This window comes from Chlorocebus sabaeus, chromosome 29 (assembly GCF_047675955.1).
Source record: "Chlorocebus sabaeus isolate Y175 chromosome 29, mChlSab1.0.hap1, whole genome shotgun sequence".
Taxonomy (NCBI): Eukaryota; Metazoa; Chordata; class Mammalia; order Primates; family Cercopithecidae; genus Chlorocebus; species Chlorocebus sabaeus.
This window is the reverse complement of record NC_132932.1, coordinates 850,370-871,227: the sequence shown is the minus strand read 5'-3', so window position 1 is coordinate 871,227 and position 20,858 is coordinate 850,370. Positions and strand designations below refer to the sequence as shown.

Sequence of the window (20,858 nt, the reverse complement as noted above, 5' to 3'; positions counted from 1 at the left end):
TATAGCAGCACTACTTAACCAGAACGTGGAAACAACCGAAATGTCCATCAGCTGATGAATGGATAAACAAAATGTAGTATATCCATACAATGAAATGTTATTCAGCAGTAAAAAGGAATAAAGTAGTGATATACACTACAATATGGATACCTTGACAACATTATGCTAAGTGAAAGCAGCCAGTCACAAAAGGCTAACATTGCATAATTCCACATTAAGGATATGTTCAGAATAGACAAAGCTACAGGGATACAAAGCTGATTAGTGGTTGTCTAGAGCTGAGGTTTAGAGGGCTGGGGGAAAAAAGGGGAGTGACTACTAATGGGTACTGGGTTTTTTTTAGAACATTGTAAAAACGTTCTAAAATTATTATGGTTATATTTGCACAACTCTGTGAATATACTAAAAACCACTGAATTTTATGATTTTTTAAATCAAAACAATTTTTTTTTTTTTTTTTTTTTTTTTTTGTAGAGGCAGGTTTCTTCACTATGCTCCCCAGGCTGGTGTCAAACTCCAGGCCTCAAGTGATCCTCCTGCCTCAGCCTCCCAAAGTGCTGGGATTACAGGTGCAAGCCACCATGCCCAACCCCACTGAACTGTATCCTTTAAATAGTGAATTGTATGGTATGTGTATTAAATCTCAGTATAGATGTTAACAATTTTTCTCAGTGTATACTTGAAATATTATGGACGATTGCCTGTTTATGAAACTGTTGAAAGAAATAGAAGACAAGCTTCCTTTCCAACTTGAACCCAGCAGAATGGCTCCCGCAAAGAAGGGTGGCGTAGAAGAAAAAGGGCCGTTCTGCCATCAACGAGGTGGTGACCCGAGAATACACCATCAACATTCACAAGCGCATCCATGGAGTGGGCTTCAAGAAGCGTGCCCCTCGGGCACTCAAAGAGATTCGGAAATTTGCCATGAAGGAGATGGGAACTCCAGATGTGCGCATCGATACCAGGCTCCACAAAGCTGTCTGGGCCAAAGGAATAAGGAATGTCCCATACCGAATCCGTGTGCGGCTGTCCAGAAAACGTAATGAGGATGAAGATTCACCAAATAAGCTCTATACTTTGGTTACCTATATACCTGTTACCACTTTCAAAAGTAAGTTCTCCATCCCATAAAGCCATTTAAGTTCATTAAAAAAAAAAAAAAAGAAAAAGAAATAGAAGACAATAAAATTAATGATCTTGTATTCTTTGCCAATGCTTGTTGGTTGAGTGGTAGAAGAGCTTTACAAAGATTTATTGTACTGTTAGCTCCAAGATTATCTTGTAACAAAAAGAATGGTTGTGTCAGGGCTCAGAAAACGATACTCCAGAGTATGACTTTGGCATGCTAAGCACTTTGAACTAAAGGAGATTGCAAGGCCTTAGAAGCAGCCTCAGAAGCAAAGTCTTTCTCTGACCTTCTCCTGCCCTCCTGTCTGCTGCCCTTCCTTCTGCTCCAAGGCAAGCCATACAAACTAGAATTTCGGCTGGGCCTGGTGGCTCACACCTGTAATCCCAGCACTTTGGGAGGCCGAGGTGGGCAGATCACTTGAGGCCACTTGAGACCAGCCTGGCCAACATGATGAAACTCCATCTCTACTAAAAATACAAGAATTAGCCAGGCATCATGATGGATGCGTGTAATCTCAGCTACTTGGGAGGCTGAGGCAGGAGAATCGCTTGAAACTGGGAGGTGGAGGCCGCAGTGGGCCGAGATCGTGCCATTGCACTCCAGTCACTCCATTGTAGCCTCAGCAACAGAGCGAGAATCCGTCTAAAAAACAAAAACAAAGGCCGGCCACGGTGGCTTATGCCTGTAATCCCAGCACTTAGGGAGACCAAGGCTGGTGGATCACAAAGTCAGGAGTTCAAGACCAGCCTTGCCAATATGGTGAAACCTCATCTCTACTAAAAATACAAAAATTAGCTGGGCATGGTGGCACAAGCCTGTAGTCCCAGCTACTCAGGAGATTGGGGCAGAAGAATTGCTTGAACCCAGGAGGCAGAGGTTGCAGTGAGCCGAGATCGCGCCACTGCACTCCATCCTGGGTGACAGAGCAAGACTCCATCTTAAAAACAAAAACAAAACAACAAAAAAACTGTAACCTCTGTCCCCCAAACCTGCCATAAAACATAAAAATTTTACTCTAAATTTCTCTCACCTTTCTGCTGAGAGTTAACCATAAAAAATATTCTCTGACTTCCTCATTTGATAGTCATAAATCCTCATTTTGGAGGGGTCCTCCCTGTAAACCAGAAAGTATCTGAAACAGGTCTCAATCAATTTAGAAGTTTATTTTGCCAAGATTAAGGACGTGTCTGGGAGTGAGGCTTGTGCCTTTCTCCAAAGGTGACTTTCAGGGCTTCACTATTAAAAGGGGAAAAGTAAGCTGGAGGGGAAAAAGGGAGGGTACACTAATCCACATGTTGCAAGAGAAAAGGAGCAGGTAGGGGAATAGTCAATTGGTATTTGTTTCAGGCTCGGTAAATCGGCACACAAGATAAGGTGAACACACAGTAGATCCTTGTAGAGATATTTAACATTTTATCTGTAGCTATCCACTTAGGAACAAAAGCAAAGGCAGTTGCTTGCATGACTCTGCGTTGAATTTAATTTTTTTCTTTTGGCATAGTGAACTGCGGTCCCAAGTTATTTTCCTTTCACATTCCCTATACCCAAAAGGATTGTTATCTAGAGAGGCTAAGAAAAATCTGGACAGACAGGCCTTGCTGGATTTCCCTCCTCAGTCTATTTCTGTCAGATCATACTCTTTTTGTCCTGTCACATTTCTTTTTTTTTTTTTTTTTTTGAGACGGAGTCTCGCTCTGTAGCCCAGGCTGGAGTGCAGTGGTGTGATCTCAGCTCACTGCAAGCTCCGCCTCCTGGGTTTAGGCCATTCTCCTGTCTCAGCCTCCCGAGTAGCTGGGACTACAAACGCCCGCCACCTTGCCCAGCTAGTTTTTTGTGTTTTTTAGTAGAGACGGGGTTTCACCGTGTTAGCCAGGATGGTCTTGATCTCCTGACCTCGTGATCCGCCCGTCTCGGCCTCCCAAAGTGCTGGGATTACAGGCTTGAGCCACCGCGCCTGGCCTGTCCTGTCACATTTCTACTCACTGTCCATTCTTCACCAAACCTAACCATAAAAATGGACAGTTTTCCCTGGGTCTTTGAATCTTCATTTCTGAAGGCTCCTATGTCAGGTAAAACTTTAAATAAATTCATCGAACTTTTTTCTTGTTAACTTGTCTTTTGTTGTAGGAGTGTCTTCTATGACCCTTATGATGAGTGAGGAAAGGTATCACACTTTTCTGCCCCTATAGTTGACAAATATTTTAGATTTTTAGAGATGGGGTCCCCCTCTGTCATCTTTTTTTAAGAGATAGGGTCTTGCTCCATCACCCGCTGGAGTGCAGTGGCATGGCTCAATGCTGCCTTGAACACATGGGCTCAAGTGATTCTCCTGCCTCAGCCTCCAGAGTAGCTGGGACTACAGGCTTAAGTCACCGTTCCTGGTGGACAATTATTTTAATAATTAAGGCTGGGAGTGGAGGCTCATGCCTGTAATCCTAGCACTTTGGGAGGCCGAGGCAGGCAGATGGTGAGGTTAGGAGTTTGAGACCAGCCTGGTCAACATAGTGAAACTCCGTCTCCACTAAAAATACAAAAAATGAGCTGGGCATGGTGACGGGTGCCTCTAATTCCAGCTACTCAGGAGGCTGAGGCAGGAGAATCGCTTGAACAGGGAGGCGGAAGTTGCAGTGAGCCAAGATTCGAGATTGTGACACTGCACTCCAGCCCGGGCGACAGTACAAGACTCCGTCTCAAAAAAAAAAAAAAAAAAAAATCAAGACCAAAATATGGCAGTGCAATTTGTTTTCTCATTGATGTCATAAAGCATATGAACAAACTAAATTTCAAGTTCCCCAAAAAGTTTATTGCTGATCTAACTAGACAGGTCCGAAAATTTATGTAGAAACAGAAACTTTTCATAATACAAATCTTGATAAAACATTACAAAAGCTACTGGATAATCGACTAAGTATGCTGCAACAGCATCCTGAGCTTCCACACTAGGCCTGAAGCCGCAAATAAATGTCAGAGGAGTGGGAACTGAACACCCTCCTGCTTTCTTGATTCCAGCAAGACCTGGATACCCGGATTTCCTCACCCCAGCTGCCCAGATACCAGTGGTATTCTTAATTCCAAAAGCAGCTTCAAGTCAGGAAGATCTGATTTCTAGACCCAGCTCTGCTGGACGGTTGTGAACAAAAATTATACACTATCATTCACCCTTTCAGTGCTTTATTTCCTAAGGCATGTGATGGGAACAATGAATATCCGTCCAATCTACTTCACCAGCCTGTGAAAAACCAGAGTGAACACATCTGAAAGCATTGGGTAATGATGAGGCAGGTCATATCGAAACATGCACTGCTCGAGTCTGAACCGAGTTCTGCTGCTGAAGACCTGTGTGACCGGGGTAAGTCATGTAAATATGAACGGTTCCCCAACTTGTAAAACATTCTTTTCATGTCCCCAAACTGGTAGGAGCAAAGAGTGTCGGGGCCGTTTCTCAGCGCCCCACGGTGCACATCAAGAGAGTAGGTGTCCTCGCAGTCAGTTTCTAAACTCTGGCTCTGGGCTTCTCTGGCCCCGCTCTCTTATTTACAGATGAAGAAGGCTCAGAGACCGAGTGACTTGTCCACGGTTACACAAGGACTATTGTTACAGAATCGATCCCAGGGCCACCGGGTCTGTGAGAAATTTGGCGCGGTGGCCGTTCGATGAGCAGCCAGCAATGGCGGCTCCGCAACGTCGACACCGCAAAGCGAAGCTGAGGCCCGTCACCTAGCGGCCTGTTCAGGCACTACAAGAAAAGTGCTGTGAAAAAAGACTCTGGGTTCTGCGGCAGACGGGAGCCAATAAGCGCTAAGTTCGCGCTGCTAATTCCTTTTTTCTATTGGTCCTTCTAACTGTCAATCAACTATTTGCCTATCTCTTATTGGCTTGCCGTCAATCATTTTACTCAGTCTACCAATCACACGCTCTTTGCCAAGTGCTTTTTTTTTGGGCCTGACATCGCTGAGTCTGACGAATTTAGCCAGTTCCTTTATTCCATTGGCCAGATCAGACTCCTCCTCTCGTTTATCCCGTTGGGGGCGGAAGTGAGAGAGGCCTTATTCGTATTGGCTTAGGTTTGCAAGCGGCAGTTGTCTATCAAATCTATTAAGACGCCTTTAGCGCTCAGGAAGTACGGAACCGGAAAGGGTGGGCTTTGCGAAGATGGCGGCGCCGGTGAGTTTGGTGTGGTTTCTTCCTCTCGTAGCTATTGTGGAGTTTTCCTTTCCCTTCAGCGGCTGGAGGCAAACTGTTGGTACCAGGGAAGGGTGGTGATGAAAGTTGCTTCAGGGAGGCGGCCTCCCTAGAGTTACTGTTCCTGTCCAGTAACTCAAGGGGCTGGCTTTAGGGCGAGTCTGTGAAGAGGAGTGTGAAGGCCCCGAGTCTGGGGTGTCAGACGGAGAGAGGGCAGTTTCCCAACCTAGACGTTCCGCCTTCTTATAATCCTGAGGAAAGAATGACTTTTCTTTACTCCTCCTCTCCCTTCTGTAGGGGGTGCTGGAGTCAGACCTGCCAAGTGCCGTGACACTTCTGAAAAATCTCCAGGAGCAAGTGAGTAGTGTCGCCTCTGGAATAAATTAGTCATGGATTGGCCTTGACTTTATGTACTTCACCTCAAAACTTTGGTGATTGAGATACATGAATGCTCCCAAAAACCGTAAGAGTAAAGTGATGTAATGAAAACCTTTCCAGGCCAGAGTTCTAAGTAATTGATTCTGCACCCAAGGGAATACAAGAAACGCCAAAAAGAAATTATCTGAATAGTTTTCCCTTATTCATATAGCTAAGGAAACCAGTGCTTGGAATGGTAACATGATTTGCCCGTTGGGTGCCCAGGTAATACATACTTAAATACAGAGGCTTCTTGACTTAACGATGGAGGTTATGGCCTGATAAACCCATTGTAATACGAAAATCTCATAAGTCAAAATTTTGGCTTGATGCCGCTGCCCAGCATCACGAGAGAACAGGACGGTTTCTACCGAATGCATATTGCTTTTGCATCCTCGTAAAGTGGAAATTAAGACATAAGTCGGGGAGTTTCGTAGTTTTATGTATTATAAGTTCAACCAGTACAAACAAAAATACAGTCCTCCAGTCACTACTGTCCCAGTCCTTTTCTCCTCCCTATGGTTCAGTAAAAGATGGTCTCTTCTTTAAGAAATGGAAAGTTTTTTTTTTTTTTTTTACTTTTTGAAGGACCATCTCTCCTATACTTTCCCAGAAGTGAGAAGATAATACTATAGTTTAGACAGTGTTTCAGATGATTTTTAGGTGGCATTGTTTAGCTTTTGCTCTTCACAGTTTGCAGACATGATTTGATATAGTCTAGTCAGTTGTTTCATTTGGGCTAATTTCAGGTGATGGCTATAACGGCACAAGTGCAATCACTGACACAAAAAGTTCAAGCTGGTGCCTATCCTACAGAAAAGGTAAGATGTACTCAAACAGTAAGCATCCCCTGACTTAACGTTCTCAGTAGTTCTTTCATTGTATGTTTATTGTGTCTTATATATCCTGAGTGCTCGAGCTTCAAACATAAATACGATTCAGTTTCTGTGCTGAAGTCTAGTGGGAAGACAAAGCAAAGCAATAGACGTAAGTATTAATAGTAGCAATCACATTACAGAGTTATGAGGAGTCTCCAGCCAAAGAGAGGGATTAATTAACTGCCAGAAGAGCAGAGGGATTCAGGACAGGCTTCCCAGAGGAGGTGATAGGATTTTGAGGAATAAACAGGAGGAACAGAAAGAAGGAACATGTGCAAATCCACAAAGGCCTGAAAGTATGGTGATATTATGGGAAAGGAGGAAGCCGTTTTTGTGATAGGATGTACTTTCTGTGTTTTGTGTGGTGGGGGTAGGAAATAAGACTGGAAAAGTAGTCACTCTGAAGATCATTGTAGGTCAAATGAGGAGTTACTTTCAGATTTCATCTAATCTAAGACACTTATTAATTGGGACATATCACTTATTGTGTATATTAAGAAAAAATGTAACAGGCTGGGCCTGGTGGCTCATGCCTGTAATTCCAGCACTTCAGGAGGCTGAGGCTGGAGGATTGCTTGAGCTCAGGAGCTCGGGACCAACCTGGGTAACACAGTGAGACCCTGTCTCTACAAAAGTTAAAAATTAGCCAGACATGATGGCATGTGCCTGTAATCCCAGCCACTCGGGATGCTGAGGCCAGAGGATTGCTTGAGCCTGGGAGGTTGAGGCTGCAGTGAGCTGTGGTTGTGCCACTGCATTCAGCCTGGGTGACAGAGCAAGACCCTGTCTCAAAAAAAAAAAAAAAAAAAAAAAAAAAATTCCTCATGACATAATACCAAGATGCCAGTGACTGAAACATGCATCCTGATTTCAGATATGTTAAAATATGAAAACAATGTGCATCTTAAAATTGAAATATGCGCCTGTAATCGCAGCACTTCGGGGGGGCCAAAGTGGGAGGATTGCTTGAGCCCATGGGTTTGAGACCAGCCTGAGCAATGTGGTGAGACCTGTCTCTACAAAAAAATAAAAAATTAGCTGGGTGCCGTGGCGTGTGCCCATAGTCCCAGCTACTCGGGAGGCTGAGGTGAATGGATCGCTTGAGCCCAGGAGGTCGAGGCTGCCATCAGCCACGATTGCACCACCGCACTCCAGCGTGGGCAACAGAGTGAGACTGTCTAAAAAAAAAAAAGGGCCTGGCTAAGAAAAAAAGGTGGCTCACGCCTATAATTCCAGCACTTTAGGAGATTGTGGCAGACAGATCACCTGAGGTCAGGGGTTCGAGACCAGCCCAGCCAACATGGCAAAACCCCATCTTCACTAAAAATACAAAAATTAGCCAGGCATGGGGGCATGTGCCTGTCTGTAATCCCAGTTACTTGGGAGGCTGAGGCAGGAGAATCGCTTGAACTCAGGAGGTAGAGGTTGCAGTGAGCCAAGATCACTCCAGCCTGGGCGACAGAGCAAGGTTCCATCTGAAAAAAAACAAAACAACAACAAATGAAATACGTAGTTTTCAAATTAAGGTCTGGTAGAACCTTCTCAGGGATTACTGGTTGGGGGCAGTGTAGAACAACAACTGTGGACCTCTCATCCCTGCTTAACTGGAAAACTCTGGTATTATCTGTTTTTATATATTGAGCTTTTGTCCTAAGACATTTAAGCCAAATATTCTATGGGTAAACACAAGTATGAAAATCATTGTAATAAGAATCACTGAAGGAGGTTTAAGCACAGGAGTTACAGCAAATTTGTGCTTACAGAAAGATAACTAACAGCATTCAAAATATATTCCCTTCTTGCCTTTATCATTCACTTATGCTCTTATTGTCCATTTTTATTTTTAAAAATTTAAGTCTTTGTTTTTCTCTCATATGCTTGTAGCTCAGTTTGAATTTGACAATGCCCAAGCATATCGGAAGAGCCTGCTTCTCAAATTCTTACCTGTTTTTGTCCTGGGTATCATGCTTTTTTGTTTTGTTTTGTTGAGATGGAGTCTCCCTTTGACACACAGGCTGGAGTACCCGCCTCGGCATCCCAAATTGCTAGGATTGCAGGTGTGAGCCGCCATACCTGGCCTTGGGTACCATGCTTTGAACCATTTCAGTGCCTTTTGGAGATGGATGAGTTGCCAGCATCCTTCTTAGATCACTATATATTTGTTTGTTTATTGAACAAATACATACTAACTTATCTTTTTGACCAAAGAGTTTTACTAGGTGCTTTATAGATTACAAAGTACTTTCACATTATCTTGTTTGAGCCTCATGATTGTTCTTTGCGGCAGGAAGGACATATTGTACGTATTTTATTGATAAGACTGAGGTTGGCCTGGCGCGGTGGGTCACGGCTGTAATCCCAGCGCTTTGGGAGCCTGAGGCGGCTGGATCATGAGGTCAGGAGTTCAAGACCAGCCTGGCCATTCATGGTAAAACCCCGTCTCTACTACAAATACAAAAAATTAGCCAGGCGTGGTGGCAGGCACCTGTAATTCCAGCTACTTAGGATGCTGAGGCAGGAGAATCACTTGAACCTGGGAGGTGGAGGTTGCAATGAGCTGAGACAGTGCCACAGCACTCCAGCCTGGGCAATAGAGTGAGACTTCATCTCAAAAAAAAAAAAAAAGACTGAAGTCACAAGGTTAAGTGACTTACTCAATGTTTGACTACCAAATACCTAATTCAGAACTTAAACTCAGCTTGTGGACTCTCAATCCTTTGCCCTCCTTCTATACCACGGTAGTGTTGATCTGAAGAGCTTAGCATGTTGGCTTAAAGACATCCAGGGATTAGGTGTTGGAGTCAGATTGAGTTTGACTCTTAGCTCTACTTGTATTACTGTATTATTTTGGCCGAAGTATTTAACGTCTCTGAAATAGGTTTTCTTAGGGCTATGTAGTTTGGAAGATACATAAAAGCCCAAAGAAAAAAATGAAAAATCAGTATAATCACCACTCTGAGATAACCACTGTGGTATTTTTTTTTTGAGATTTTTAAAATTATGAGAATAATATATGCAACACTTTTTCAGTCTACAGTACACCATTTCCTTTTCCTCATCTCACCCTAGGGGTAACAGTTACTTGTGTGTTGTCTTGTAGACATTTTTCTATGTGTATAAAATGTATTCATCATATCCCCCCCCCACACACACTTTCACAATTGAAGTCATATTATACTTTCTGCAACTTGTGCTGACATGGATTTAATTCGATGTCATTGTATGTAAATCGTTGTTTTTACCTGTATCATATAATTCCATTGTATGGGGGAAATTAGTAATTACCTTGATTAAATTAATTTAAAATTTGGCAGTGTGTGGAGACATTTTTTTCTGCTGCAGCTTGGAGGGGCCATCCATGGGAAAAGGCCAAGGATACTGCTGAAAACCTACAATGCCTAGGACAGCCCTCAACAAAAAATGTTCTGGTGCCAAATGTCAATAGCTCTGAGATTGAGAATCTCTGTTATAGTCTTTTTGGAGGGGTAGTCTATCGATTTTCCTCTTCTCATTGTCTTCTATTAATTCTCTGAGCGTTGTTTCTCTTGTATTAGCGTAACTTTCCCATTGGCCATCTTAGGCACAGCTACTTCTTGAGACTACTCCAGATATCTAATATGAACTGATTGGGAAAATCTTGAACTTGGAGAAACATCCTGTTACCCTAGGCTTTCATCCTGGTTCTTTGGCTGAAACCAAATCTGCATCTCTTTCTCTTTTGTTCAACTCAGGGTCTCAGCTTCTTGGAAGTGAAAGACCAGCTGCTGCTCATGTACCTTATGGATTTGACCCACCTCATTCTGGACAAAGCCTCAGGAGGGTCTCTTCAGGGACATGATGGAGTTTTGAGACTGGTGGAGATTCGCACGGTATGAACCATTTGGCGTCTTGGGGTTTTAAGTTTCTAAATCTTGAGCTCCAAGCCTGTCACATAGTAGCTCTCATTTAAGTGAGTCTTCTCATGTTTGAGGAAACCAAATTTAAAAAGGTGTTTTTCTGTTCATTTGCTCTACTTTGTACTTATTTTAGGTGCCTTATGTGGCACCTTAATATAGGGACTCTGGTGTATGCTTCATTTTGGGAAGGAAATGTAATCCTGTTTAACTACCATGTTGTAGGTTTTGGAAAAGCTTCGTCCCTTGGACCAAAAACTGAAGTATCAGATTGACAAACTGGTCAAGACTGCAGTGACCGGCAGCCTTAGTAAGTGAGGAGACCACCATGAGGTTGTGGGGACCATCAGAAAGTTACAGATTTTGTAAAATTCCTTGGGTTATTTATTTCAGGTGAGAATGATCCACTTCGTTTTAAGCCTCATCCCAGCAATATGATGAGCAAGGTAAGGGGTTGTATTATTCTCCTGATATTTTTCTGAGGCATCTATACCTAGGTGAGCCTCGTGGTGATCCTGGATCCCCTGGGATTCTCTTAGGACTTGACTTTCCAACTTGTGTGTTAGAATGCTGAGTATGAGATTTCCTTTTCTCTCTTTTTATATTCCCACCTCCCCTGGGTACTCCAGCTTTGGGTTTTCTTCTCACTTATCTCATGAATGTTTCCTAAGTTTGCGGACATTATTTCTTTTGTAGTTGAGCTCTGAGGATGAGGAGGAAGATGAAGTAGAAGTTGGCCAGTCTGAGGCTTCAGGGAAGAAATCTGTGAAAGGAGTGTCTAAGAAATATGTTCCTCCACGCTTGGTTCCAGTACATTATGGTACGAACTTTGGCTGCCTCCTCAGTATTAATTGTTTCTCTTCTTTTCTCTGTTCTTGGATAACCCCTGCTTATTTTCATCATGTAGATGAAACAGAAGCTGAGCGGGAGAAGAAGCGTCTAGAACGAGCCAAGAGACGGGCATTGAGTAGCTCTGTCATTCGTGAACTTAAGGAGCAGTACTCAGATGCTCCAGAGGAAATCCGTGATGCTCGGCATCCCCATGTTACTCGCCAGAGTCAGGAGGACCAACACAGGTCTGAGCCCTTGCTTTAGAAATTATTTCTACACTCTAGAGTCCTGTCCTCATGCTTTAGACTAATGTGACTAAGTTTGGTACCAAGAGAATTGATGTTATATAGAAAATGGAGTGAAAATTTTGGGATGATAGTTTCTAAGAATCAGGAGTTTGGAGTACAGGATAGGAACTAGGAAAATTTTTACCCCAACTGTTCAAAGCAAAAGCAGTACATTGTAATTCGACATGAGATTTGAGGGGGAAAAAAAGCAGTATAGAAAGGAATATATGCATTTCCACATAGTACAACTTTAAAATTCTGTGTTTCACTGTCACAGCTCTCACTTTTGTGCAGAAGGCAATAAAGGTAGGTTTTTATAGTGACATTGTGAGTGCTAGATAAGTTCAGGGAAGGAAAGTAGAAAAGCAGTGTAATTGAATACAGGCTCATCAACTTTGCTCAGGTGCAGTCTTTACAGTTGATGGATTTGCATGAATGGACACATTTAGGGAAACCCATTTATAGAGCTGAAATAAAAAAAAATGTTGGTATAATATTTTAAATAGTGTTATGGATAGGCTATGGATTCATATCTAGCATGAGGGAAGTTCTAGCACAGAGCACATTTCATTGAGGAAGCTCAGTATTGAACATTCAGTATGTCCTTACTAAATCAATATGTTGATCTGCTGTGAAACTTCTTGGGAACTCCCTGAACAAGGGATGAGTAAATACTTGGGCCAGGTTCTGGGCTGGAGCTTTCCATCTCCATGGTCTGAGCCTGCTGGAAACTGGCTTTCTCTGGCAGGATTAACTATGAGGAGAGCATGATGGTGCGTTTGAGCGTCAGTAAGCGAGAGAAAGGACGACGAAAACGAGCAAATGTCATGAGCTCACAACTTCATTCCCTTACGCACTTCAGTGACATCAGTGCCTTGACAGGGGGAACTTCTCATCTTGATGAGGTGAGGTTGAGATACGGTTGTAGTAGGATGTGACTTTCATGCTTTCAGCCAAATGTATGTGGGGCTTATTACCATGAGAAACTGGGGAAGGGATGCTGGCTCTCAAAAGCACAGTGCCATTCCTTCACTTCTCCATCTGTCCAGGATCAGAATCCTATTAAGAAGCGGAAGAAGATACCTAAGAAAGGTCGGAAGAAAAAAGGTCAGTGAACTGCTAGGACTTAGGTGATCAGGTGCAAGGTGGGGAGTACAAATTGAGACTCTCTGGATTTGCCATTCTGGGTCTCACCAGCCCTTGTAGTATCTCTTCCGTACTGGGCAATAATCTCCTTAGGTGGGCTTTTATTTTTTCTTTCCTAAGCAGGAAATCAGCATCATTCACAAAATGAATTTCTGGATTCCACCTCTAAGGTCCCACAGCTCCTGTTCAGGCTTCCCTAGATAGAACTGATAAAGTGTCACTTGAAGGAACCATTATCCCATTTCAATTTATTCCTACTTCTCATCTTTTGTCCTGGGAAGATATTCAGAGTACTGCCTAGGAGACCCCACCCCTGTGAGCCCTTCTCTCTAGATGTCCTCTTTTCCTGTCCCTTTAGCTTTTCCAACTGTCCTTTGCCTCATTCTTGGTTTCCCTTCCTTTCAGGTTTTCGGAGGCGGCGGTGATTATGGGTGTACGTATTTGTATATTTTTTGTCATCCTGAGATACTTCTAATTTCATTGTATATAGATTGTTTTCCGTGGAATTCATTAATTGTTTGCTTTGGACATGTGGAAAGAACCTTACTAATAAAATTGATTTTACTTATGAATTAAAGCCCCTTTTTTCACATGTGTTATGTGACTGGGGTCGTTGGGTTTGGGTTATTTTTGGTGAGTGGTTGGTGAAAAGGGAAAGATTTTTTGGAAGTGCAAAACATTTGTATTCTTTTCTTTGATAGTATATTTTTCCCAGAAACCAAAAATTGGAAAATATTGAGAGACGAGGGTGGTATAATAACTCTTCCAACCCATGTTGCCTCAACTTCCTGTATGATTTGTTACAACACAATACAGATTGACATACTAATACATGACTTTTAGGTTGTTTTGGTGTTATCTGGGCTGGCCACCAGGTGGCGTAAGTGGTTCAGGAAACTTGTGGAGCTTGGCTGTAATCAAAAGCAAGATGGAACCTTTCCACATCAGCAAGATGATTCTTGTCTCCACTTCTCTGAATGTTTTTCATTTCTTTCTGAAATAGCATGAACATAAGGCTGATCTTTGGTCCGTTACTGAGAGAGTTTGTAGAAAATAGTAGAGTGAGTAAGAAGGCTAGAGTGAAGAGTCAGTATAGTTGTGTTATTCAGTCTCTCACCCTGCCTTCAACTGAGGGTTGTTTCACCAGAGTCAGTAAAGGCCAACCCTTCTATAAAGAGCTGGCGGAAAAAAAAAAAAAAAAAATTGCCAGCAGACAAGCAGAATATTCCTAGCTTAACAGCCAAGCAAATGAAAATCCCACAGAAATAATTAGCCAAACTCAATCCAGGAGACTGGTGGGAGTTACACATCTGAGATCTTGTATTCTAACGAGAGAATAACCTCTGTTGGTGAGATGTACCACAGGCCTTGGATAATACAGAAAGTGAAAAAAGGGATAAAAAAAGATAGAAGTTGGGTCTGTAGAATTAATTCATTGGAGTTTTTAAAAAAGGCTTTGGGTCTCATAAACATCTGATTTTAGTGTCTAGTATTGCTGGATTATATCGATAGACAAATTAATTTGGGTTATTTTATGACTAAAATCTTGTTGATTCTGAATTTATGAATTTGGATTTATACTATTCTGCCTGATTGGGGCAGGGGTCTACTTTCAGTCGTCTGCTGCCTGGTAGAAAGTAGTTAAGAGACTGGACCTATGACTGTCTTCTGCTAATTCTATGATCTTGGGAAAATCACTTAATATCCCTGGCCTTTAATTTTCTTCAGCTAAGAAATTAATGTATTAGACTTCATCTCTGAGATTCCCTTCAAGTCAAAGAGCCTAGAACTTTTGTGGATAACACCAAGATGGGCTTATGTCTGGGGCTGCTCACTTTTAGTCCCTGATAGATCTGACGGAGTCTGACATGCCCTGGGCTCTCATACTTCTGTTTCCTCGAGGGAATCTAAAAGAGCCACAAGAACAGATTTGGAGACTTTTCTTCCTTTGCGACTGAACTAACTAGATGAGTGATTCTGTTCAAAAATACTTTAGTTAAAACCACTTCATTTGCTTGTTAGGATGACTGTATTTGTTTCTAATTTATTAAGATTTGTGGATTATGGGAACTGCCAGGGGAAGGGAAGCACCCACTACCTTCTGGCCAGGTGTGGTGGCTCATATCTATAATCCCGGCACTTTCGGAGGCTGGGGCAGGAGGATTGTTTGAGGCCAGGAGTTCAAGACCAGCATGTTTAACACAACAAGACCCTGTCTGTAAAACAAATAAAAAATAAAAAAATTAGCCAGGTGTGGTGGTGTGCTCCTATAGTCTCAGCTGCTTGGGAGGCTGAGGCAGGGGTATTGCCTAAGCCCTGGAGTTTGAGCTTGCCGTGAGCTATGATCTCACCACTGTATTCCAGACTGAATGACAGCAAGACCCCTGTTAAAAAAAAAAAAAAAAAAAAAATTGTGTTATATACTGAGCTAAATGCTTTATGCTTAATCCTTACATTTTTTTTTTTTTTTTTTTTTTTTTTTTTTTTTTTTTTTGGAGACAGAGCCTCGCTCTGTTGCCCAGGCAGGAGTGCAGTGGCGCAATCTCCGCTCACTGCAACCTCTGCCTCCTGGGTTCAAGCGATTCTCCTATCTCAGCCTCACAAGTATCTGGGACTGCAGCTGCGTGCCACTACGCCTGGCTAATTTTTTTGTATTTTTAGTAGAAACGGGGTTTCACTGTGTTAGCCGGGAAAGTCTCAACTTCCTGACCTCGTGATCCACCCATCTCAGCCTCCCAAAGTGCTGGGATTACAGATGTGAGCCACTGCGCTTAGTAATCCTTATAAAATGTATGACATCTCCACTTTACTAGTGAGGAAGCTGAGACACTTAGGGCAAACAATTTTTCCTAAGTTGTAGAACCAGTGCTTGGAGAACACTGAGGATGGAGGACTTCAAGTGTCCTGTGGTTCATGAAAATCTTCAGGGTTAAAATATCTTTTTTATTTGTAGGTGGTTTATAATCTAGCTCTCTCACCCTACTGCCGCATTTCTGTTAGAGGCCTCGTCTTCAAAGAAACCCCAAGTTCCACAGTTCTGGTCTCTTTGTGGTATACCAGTGAACACAGCAGACAAAATCCCTGCCTTTGTGGACCTTGTATTATTTCAATCAGGTCTTTAATCCCAGGACATTTTGTTTTCCCTGGCTTTTAGGCATTATTTGAAATAAGTTTCTGGTAAAAAGTTGAACTATTTCTGAGAATATTTGTGCCAGAGTCATCAAACACTGTTTAGAGTGTATTGTTTGATGGAGTATTACATGGATTCTCAATATGTAAAACAGGGGTAAGTGTGGTTACTTTGATTGAAGTGGGGCTGAGGAGTCCTAAAGTTCTGTATTCTTATGACCCCCTTTCTCCAAGATTCCTGAGGAGCCCCCAAGGAACCTTTCGAATTCCTTAGCATATAGTTTGAGAACAACTGTTAGGGTAGTAGAACAAGGGAACTAAGAATTAAAATTTTAGGATTTTGTTATGGCTGCTCTGTTCACTTTTTTTCCCCTTATTCCTACTCATAGATACAGTTCTCTGATTATTCTGACCATATGAATATCAGATTTTCTCAGTGTATTGCTGACAAGAGATCATTTCTGGTGTTCACTAAGTAATAGCTGTCAATGCACACATGAGGACCTTACCTGTTCGGTTTTATCGTGATCGTTTTATCATGTGATAGCTTTATTCTGTACAAGTAGTTTATATCTCTGCCTTATTCTTTTCATCTTAGGGGACAGGGAAGAGAGTTTGACCAAGGCCTGTCTTTGCCGTAAAAGCATTGTTTTGTTAGGATTTTATGAAGGTTTGGGGAAATGTCTGTTGGGAATTCACAACAGTCTTCATAGATAACCTTATTAGGAAAAATGTGTTTTGTTTGTGGGGGAGATTATTAGTGTGTCAGTTGTCAGCACCATGGAGAGTTCAAACTCTCCTCATTCCTTGGGTTGGTGAATAGGATGTAGCTAAACCACAGAACTGCGTGGTATAGACCTGCCCTTTTTCAGAGCCCAGTTTGTCCAATCTCCAAGTTCTGATTGGTACAGATTGGGTGAGAGTCAAACACCTCTGAGTGTCCCCCATCCTCCCTGGAATCTTTTAAGTGTATAAATCCCAGATTCATGCCAAAGATTTGGCTAATTTGATGGAGGTATGTGAGTGGAATCCTGCCTCCTGCTCCATTGGTAACATCATTTATATTGTGATACATGAAATTTTTACCAGCCCTTAAGAAAAACTCTTTCCTATTCATCTTTGCTTAGAGAACCTTGAGGGAACTTAAAGTTGCTTTTTCATTCCTTGGGCCTCGTTTTCTGCCTCTGCATGAGGAAAGGCATCAATGCTCTGGCTCTCTGCCCAGTCTTGCTTTTGTGTTTCTTTGATCTCATTGTTCAGAGGGTCTCAGAGAAGCCCCAAGAGCCATGCCTTTGCATGTTTAAGCTATTGATGCTTTTGAAATAACAGAGCGTCGCTGTGTAAGAAGTGTATTAAAGGTCTATCTTGAACAAATTTGGGTCAATAGGTGGCAGTAGTCACCGAGTCTTGAGGCCCTGACACCCCCTAAACACAAACACATTTGATGGGCATTATATTTAAGGAAGGATGTGAGAAAGGAGGTCACATTGAGATTAAAATGGGGGAGAAAAGCAATCCTTTTTGGTGGAATCCTGGAAATGCTGAAATGCGCTGGATTACATCTGTGGGAATGTTGTGTGGGGTATGAGGGAAGATTGCTGTCAGCTAATGAAGGGCACTGATTGGAAAGAGCACAGACTCAGGATTAGGGGAGCAGATTCATTCATCTAAGATGTAGGTGCTAAGGCCTCTTCCAGCTAGAGTAAGCCTGTGTTAAATGAGGACCAGCACTGAAAGGATAGAGTGGGGTTGGAGTGAGTAGAGATACAAGTGGGGGAAGGAGGGGCAGATCTGTGTGAAGGGACCATGGAAAGGGTGGGCTGTGAAGGGGAGGACTGCGGTTAGAGGGGGAGGGGGCAGGCTGCTGCAATACTAGAGCCTATCTAATAGGGGAGGGGAGGGGGAGATATTGGTCTGTGCTGCAGCTGCATTGCTTCCCCTCCCCCACACTTCTCAAGGAGCCAGAGCAGTGCTGGCAAATCTGTCTTCATGTATTTATTATTATTAAAAATGTGACAGATCCTTCCTCCCTGGAAGCACAACAAATACTGCTGATCACATTTCTCTCTCCCCTCCCTCTGCAGAGCTTTTGCATTCTCTTTCATTCCACCCTGTCCTCCCCCACTTGGTCTGTTTGGTGGGGGGAAACCTTTCCCTTCTTTCCTTCTTAGAGCTTGGTGGCTCCCTGGGGGTTTCTAATGGTGGTTGGGAGTTTTGAGGCAGTGCTGGGAGGAAGCAGCCGAGTGAGGGGCATTCATGGCCCCAGGGAGGTAGCTGTATTCTCTCTTATCCAGTGGGGAAAGGAAATCACTTGGAAATAAAGATAAAAACTCTTTCTCCAGGTAATGAAATAAGCAGGTACTCACATTCCTTTCAGTACCTGGTGTTCCTCCCTCTTCATATTCTTGTCTTTTTTACTGCCTGAATTCTGAAGGGGAAACCCCCTTGTAATGGAAAAAGCCAGGAGTTCTCTGTCTTCCCTCCCTTACCTTAAGTCCCTCTCTTCCCAGGAGAGCCATATACAATTTATTCTTCTAGCCTGCATGTTGTGTAACCAAGAGGTTTGAAGGGCAAAAGCCATGGCTTCTTCCTCCCAACCTGCACCCCAGACTCCCATGCCCAGGCGAGGACCTCTTTTGTTGCAGCCTGTAGCCCTTCACCATACCCATAGGTGGTGCTGCTGTTGCTTTGCAGGCAGGGCCCTCCCCACCAACATCATTCCTCCCCACCCTGTCGCCCTCCCCCTTTCCCCAGCCCTCTACTGCCTGATTGTTATTCCACCAACGTCTCCTCTACTGTTCCCTTCCTCAAATTAATTTTGTGGTGCTCTTTTTTCCCGCAGTGCCATCTTCTTCCCCTCCCCCAGCTCCAGCTCTCTTGCTTTCTGTCTCTCTCTTTCTCTCTGTCTGTCTGCAGGATCTCCATCTCACTTCCCTATCTGAAATCTATACTCTTCCTTACTCCTTTCTTTTTCTATCTCTTTCTCTCTGTCTGTCTGCGGGATCTCCATCTCACTTCCTTATCTGAAATCTACACTCTTCCTTACTCCCTTTCTTTTTCATTATCTGTTCTATCCTTGACATCTTACAGATGACTCTCCCAATGAAAGAGGGCTGTAGATGAGAGTGGCTTAGAAGAGAACAGGGTGAGGAGAACCGAGGGGTCAGTACTGAAGAGTAGGTGGGGAGAATGACGAGGCTTTGTAGGGAAAACATGATGGGAGAGAGAAAATATCCTTTGCTGTTCGCATCTATTCAGTTCCTGGATTTGGATAATGAGAGTTCACTTGGCAAGGGATCGATCCTGTGTTATCTGAATCTACAGATTTGGGTTCTACATGCTGGGAAAATGGGAGCTAGGGAATAGCAATAATTCAGATAATAGTGGCTTCATCCAGAAACTTTTGGATTAGATTGCTAAGGATACTTCTACTTTGGTTATCCTATGTTTTGAAGACTGGAGGAGATGTTCTATTACTGATCTTTTGTGTCCTTAGAAGGTTCTTACCAGGACCTGTGACCCTTATGTGATGGGCATCCTAGCTCTCTGGTCACTGCTGAGCACAATTCTGGCTGCAGGACCTTGGCACGCTCTTGTAGTCCGCTTCCTCTTTTTGTCATTCTGTGTCATTCGTTTATCACAGCTGAATTTACATGGTTGCCCCATTCAGCCCACAGTGCCCTGTATTGTTTAGCCTTTCCAGAATACACCCACACTCTTTAGACTGTTATGTCAGCTCTTGCATCATCTCACTTCTTAACTTTATTTTGGAGACCTTTCATTGTGAGACCAGTACCCCACAACCACCTAATTCAGCAGTGTTTTTTATTGTAAAGTTATCCAATTTCTAGGATGGCTAATTTTTCTCTTACCGGATTATTCTTTATGAATTAATAGCATCCTAGTTACTCCCTGGATGGTAGTGCTGAGTCTGACTTCTGTATATCCTAGGAATAGGCCAAAATATGGACCTCTTTCCTTGATTCCCTGGTGGGAGGAGATCTTCCTTAGCTTAAGTGGCAGTCCTAGAATGGCTGGCTTCCATTTCCTCAGCATGTGTGGGTCAAGACTGAATCCTGGACTATGGGGAGAGGCAGAGTTTGCCAGAGCCAAGTGAAAAGCAGGGACTAGAACACCAATCCCTCACCTTACTGTCTGAGCCTTGGAAGTGCCTGTGGAGCCCTGTCTTCTTGCCTGCGTCTCCTGCCTTCCTAAGGTGCATGCATGTGTTGGTGGAGGCAGAGGCCAGTGGCCTCTTCATTTCCTTGGCAGATTTTCCTGTTTCCTTTCTTAGAGATCTTTCTTGCTCTATTCAGGGGACTGTAGTTAGGATCATGGTTTCATGTAATATAGACAGTGATCTCTGTTTAGGTCCCTCTTTTAAAAAGCGAGGCCCGGCCGGGCACGGTGGCTCAAGCCTGTAATCCCAGCACATTGGGAGGCCGAGACGGGTGGATCACGAGGTCAGGAGATTGAGACCATCCTGGCTAAAACGGCAAAACCCCGTCTCTACTAAAAATACAAAAAACTAGCCGGGTGAGTTGGCGGGCGCCTGTAGTCCCAGCTACTGGGGAGGCTGAGGCAGGAGAATGGCGTGAACCCGGGAGGCGGAGCTTGCAGTGAGCTGAGATCTGGCCACTGCACTCCAGCCTGGGCGACAGAGCAAGACTCCGTCTCAAAAAATAAATAAATAAATAAATAAATAAATAAAAATAAAAAGCGAGGCCCAATAAATATTTGTTGAAGTGGATGGTAGAGACTTTTCTGCTTTAGCATCCTTTGGGAGAGCAGTAAATTGAGTTTTAACTATTTTTTTTCTAGGTACTTACATTGCTGTAGCTAAAATTGTTTGATTTTTGTTTTCTTTTGCTTACAGGCCCTATAGGGGGAAATGATTTATCTAAGACTATTCAAATAAATCATTAGCAGAGCTGGTATTAGAATCTGTTTTCTCTGACATCCAGGT

General features: G+C 43.2%; 1 protein-coding gene and 1 pseudogene across 1 annotated transcript; both read left to right on the top strand.

Moving 5' to 3' along the window:
* The first annotated feature begins 764 nt into the window (after positions 1–764).
* On the top strand, positions 765–1,131 carry LOC119620335 (large ribosomal subunit protein eL31-like; annotated as a pseudogene).
* A 4,103-nt stretch (positions 1,132–5,234) lies between these two features.
* NGDN (neuroguidin) lies at positions 5,235–13,335 on the top strand. Its single transcript, XM_007990881.3, has 11 exons — positions 5,235–5,293; positions 5,609–5,668; positions 6,478–6,549; positions 10,338–10,475; positions 10,725–10,809; positions 10,893–10,945; positions 11,196–11,319; positions 11,407–11,575; positions 12,366–12,522; positions 12,667–12,724; positions 13,169–13,335. Exons 1-11 carry the CDS (start codon positions 5,282–5,284, stop codon positions 13,186–13,188), a joined length of 948 nt encoding a protein of 315 aa, XP_007989072.3. The 5' UTR covers positions 5,235–5,281; the 3' UTR covers positions 13,189–13,335.
* The last annotated feature ends 7,523 nt before the right edge of the window (positions 13,336–20,858 follow it).

Bases quoted from the DNA above. Each gene is read 5' to 3' on its own strand.
- NGDN (XM_007990881.3), top strand. The intron at 10,476-10,724 runs GTATGAACCATT...ACCATGTTGTAG, and splicing joins GACTGGTGGAGATTCGCACG to GTTTTGGAAAAGCTTCGTCC. The intron at 10,946-11,195 runs GTAAGGGGTTGT...TTTCTTTTGTAG, and splicing joins CCAGCAATATGATGAGCAAG to TTGAGCTCTGAGGATGAGGA.